The following is a 2,050-nucleotide window of genomic DNA, read 5'->3' as shown; positions in this document are numbered from 1 at the left end:
CAGCCTGCGCGGGGGGAGAGAAAAAGGGCCCTGAGACCCCCGCTCTCCTGCCCCAGAGGCTGTGGGAGCGTGGCAGGCGATGCCAGGGTGGTGGCCAGGGCAGGTGGGGCTGAGGGAAGCCAGATCCCACCAGTAACACCAGTAAGCACATGGCTGGGGAGCTGGCAGAGCAGAAGCCCAGAGGGAAGTGAGGTGCAATGGGGAAAGAGCTCCAGGGAGACGCCAGGGAGCCAGGCAGCTTCCTTCCTCCTCCCCACTGGGCCTTGCCATGGCACCTCAAGCACCAAACACTGCCCGTAGCAGGGAGCAGAGGGCCAGTGGCAGGAGTACAAGGTGGCCAGAGCAGTCGCTACCGGCCTCGCAGCCCCAGCTGCCCACCAGAGCTGCGCTGCAGGGACAAGGGGGCTGTGGGTGATGCTGGGGCGCACTGAGGGCTGCTCAGCCTCCCCTCAGTACAGGGACCCGGCTCCCAGAGGGACACAAAGCACAGAGGGGTGCAGCCGGGTGGCCTCGTAGGTTTAGGGCATCTCGCCACACTCCTGGATGGTGCTGGCAGGGCAGGACTGGCAGCAGGTAAAGCCCCCACCACGGTGCAGCAGGACCCCGGCACTTCCCGGCCCTCTGTTACCTTCTCAGGCTCCACCTGCTCCAGGGTGTCGCAGTACACGTCCCCCTCGGAGTCACTGGTCACCTGGCTACCCTCAAGCGCCTCAGTGGCGGGAGCCAGCCCAGCTCCTGGAAAAGAAGCACACGGCTCAGCCGCGGCAGCACCGGCGTGGCAGAGGCGCTTCAGCCATGTCCGGAGGGCAGCAGGAGCTCAGCGCAGCTGCAAGGCAATAGGGCCACAAGCAGGCAAGGAGGCAGCGTCCACGTGCACAAGGTGAGGCGGGAGGAGAAGGAAACTGAGGCACAGAGGGGGAAGGAACCAGCTCTGTTGCTGCCACAGAAAAACCAGGACCAAGGCGTTAGCCATGACACACACAGGGAGGGCCAGGACTCCGCACCACAGCTCCCAGTGCCATGGAAGGGACAACCATGGCTTGAGTGGAGGGAGGACGTCCCCTCCTGGCACACAGACCTCGCAAGGTGATGCTTTCCCAGTCCACAGGGAAGCACCCTCACCTTCGTGCTGCGTTGCTGCCACAGAAAAACCAGGACCAAGGCGTTAGCCATGACACACACAGGGAGGGCCAGGACTCCGCACCACAGCTCCCAGTGCCATGGAAGGGACAACCATGGCTTGAGTGGAGGGAGGACGTCCCCTCCTGGCACACAGACCTCGCAAGGTGATGCTTTCCCAGTCCACAGGGAAGCACCCTCACCTTCGTGCTGCGGTTGAGCAGAATCAGGCCCCTTTGCACCGTAAGAGCAACACAAACCAACACGCCCAGGGCTACCCTGGCATCGAGAACAGTGCTGAGAGCTGCCCCCATGAAGAGCTCCAGCTTGCCGCAACGCGGGCACAGTCAGCCCAGCTGTGCCTGAAGCCAACAGCTCTGTGGGTGTGGGGAGGCCCAGTCCCATCGCTGGTGCCTCCTCTGTGGGGTCTCTGCCGGGCGCTGGCCACATCGGGGAGACCAACCTGGCACGGGCTGCCCGCTCTGCTGCTCCCCGGGCAGGGCATCTTCAGGGCCATCAGGGGCCGGGCTGCTGGCAGGGTGGTCCTGGCTGGGGTCAGCCGTCTGCTCCTGGCTGCCTGCACGGAGGGGAAGGGGCAGAGGAGAGTAAAAGCGTTGTGGGGAACCCTCATCGTACAGGCTGCTCAGCGCGGCTTCACTGCCAGCACGGCTGGGGGACAAGCGGATGCGGGGCCACCCTCCCGCCCAGCAGCCTCCGGACACGGGCAGGGGCTGGCAGAGATGGAGAGGGGACGGCTCTGTTTGCTGATGACCCAGGAATCAACACAAACTCAACCAGTCGGAAGGGTCTACCCAAAGCAGACGTCTCACTCACCTGGGGATGGCAGGGGAATCCCTGTCCCCCGACCCCCCAGCAGCTGGTTTAACACTGAGAGGTGACAGCCACCATCCCCACAGCACACCCGCCCTAG

General features: G+C 64.6%; 1 protein-coding gene across 1 annotated transcript in view; it reads right to left on the bottom strand.

Moving 5' to 3' along the window:
* ACBD4 (acyl-CoA binding domain containing 4) overlaps positions 1-2,050 on the bottom strand; it is a gene marked incomplete at both ends in the record, with an annotated part of 6,064 nt that overhangs the window by 1,367 nt on the left and 2,647 nt on the right. Inside the window, 2 exons of the mRNA XM_010180707.1 lie at positions 587-735; positions 1,583-1,696. Coding sequence (XP_010179009.1) covers positions 587-735; positions 1,583-1,696 — 263 coding nt within the window. The remainder of the gene's footprint in view (positions 1-586; positions 736-1,582; positions 1,697-2,050) is intronic.

This window comes from Mesitornis unicolor, unplaced genomic scaffold (assembly GCF_000695765.1).
Source record: "Mesitornis unicolor isolate BGI_N332 unplaced genomic scaffold, ASM69576v1 scaffold39533, whole genome shotgun sequence".
NCBI lineage: Eukaryota > Metazoa > Chordata > Aves > Mesitornithiformes > Mesitornithidae > Mesitornis > Mesitornis unicolor.
This window is presented reverse-complemented; position numbering and strand designations above follow the sequence as displayed.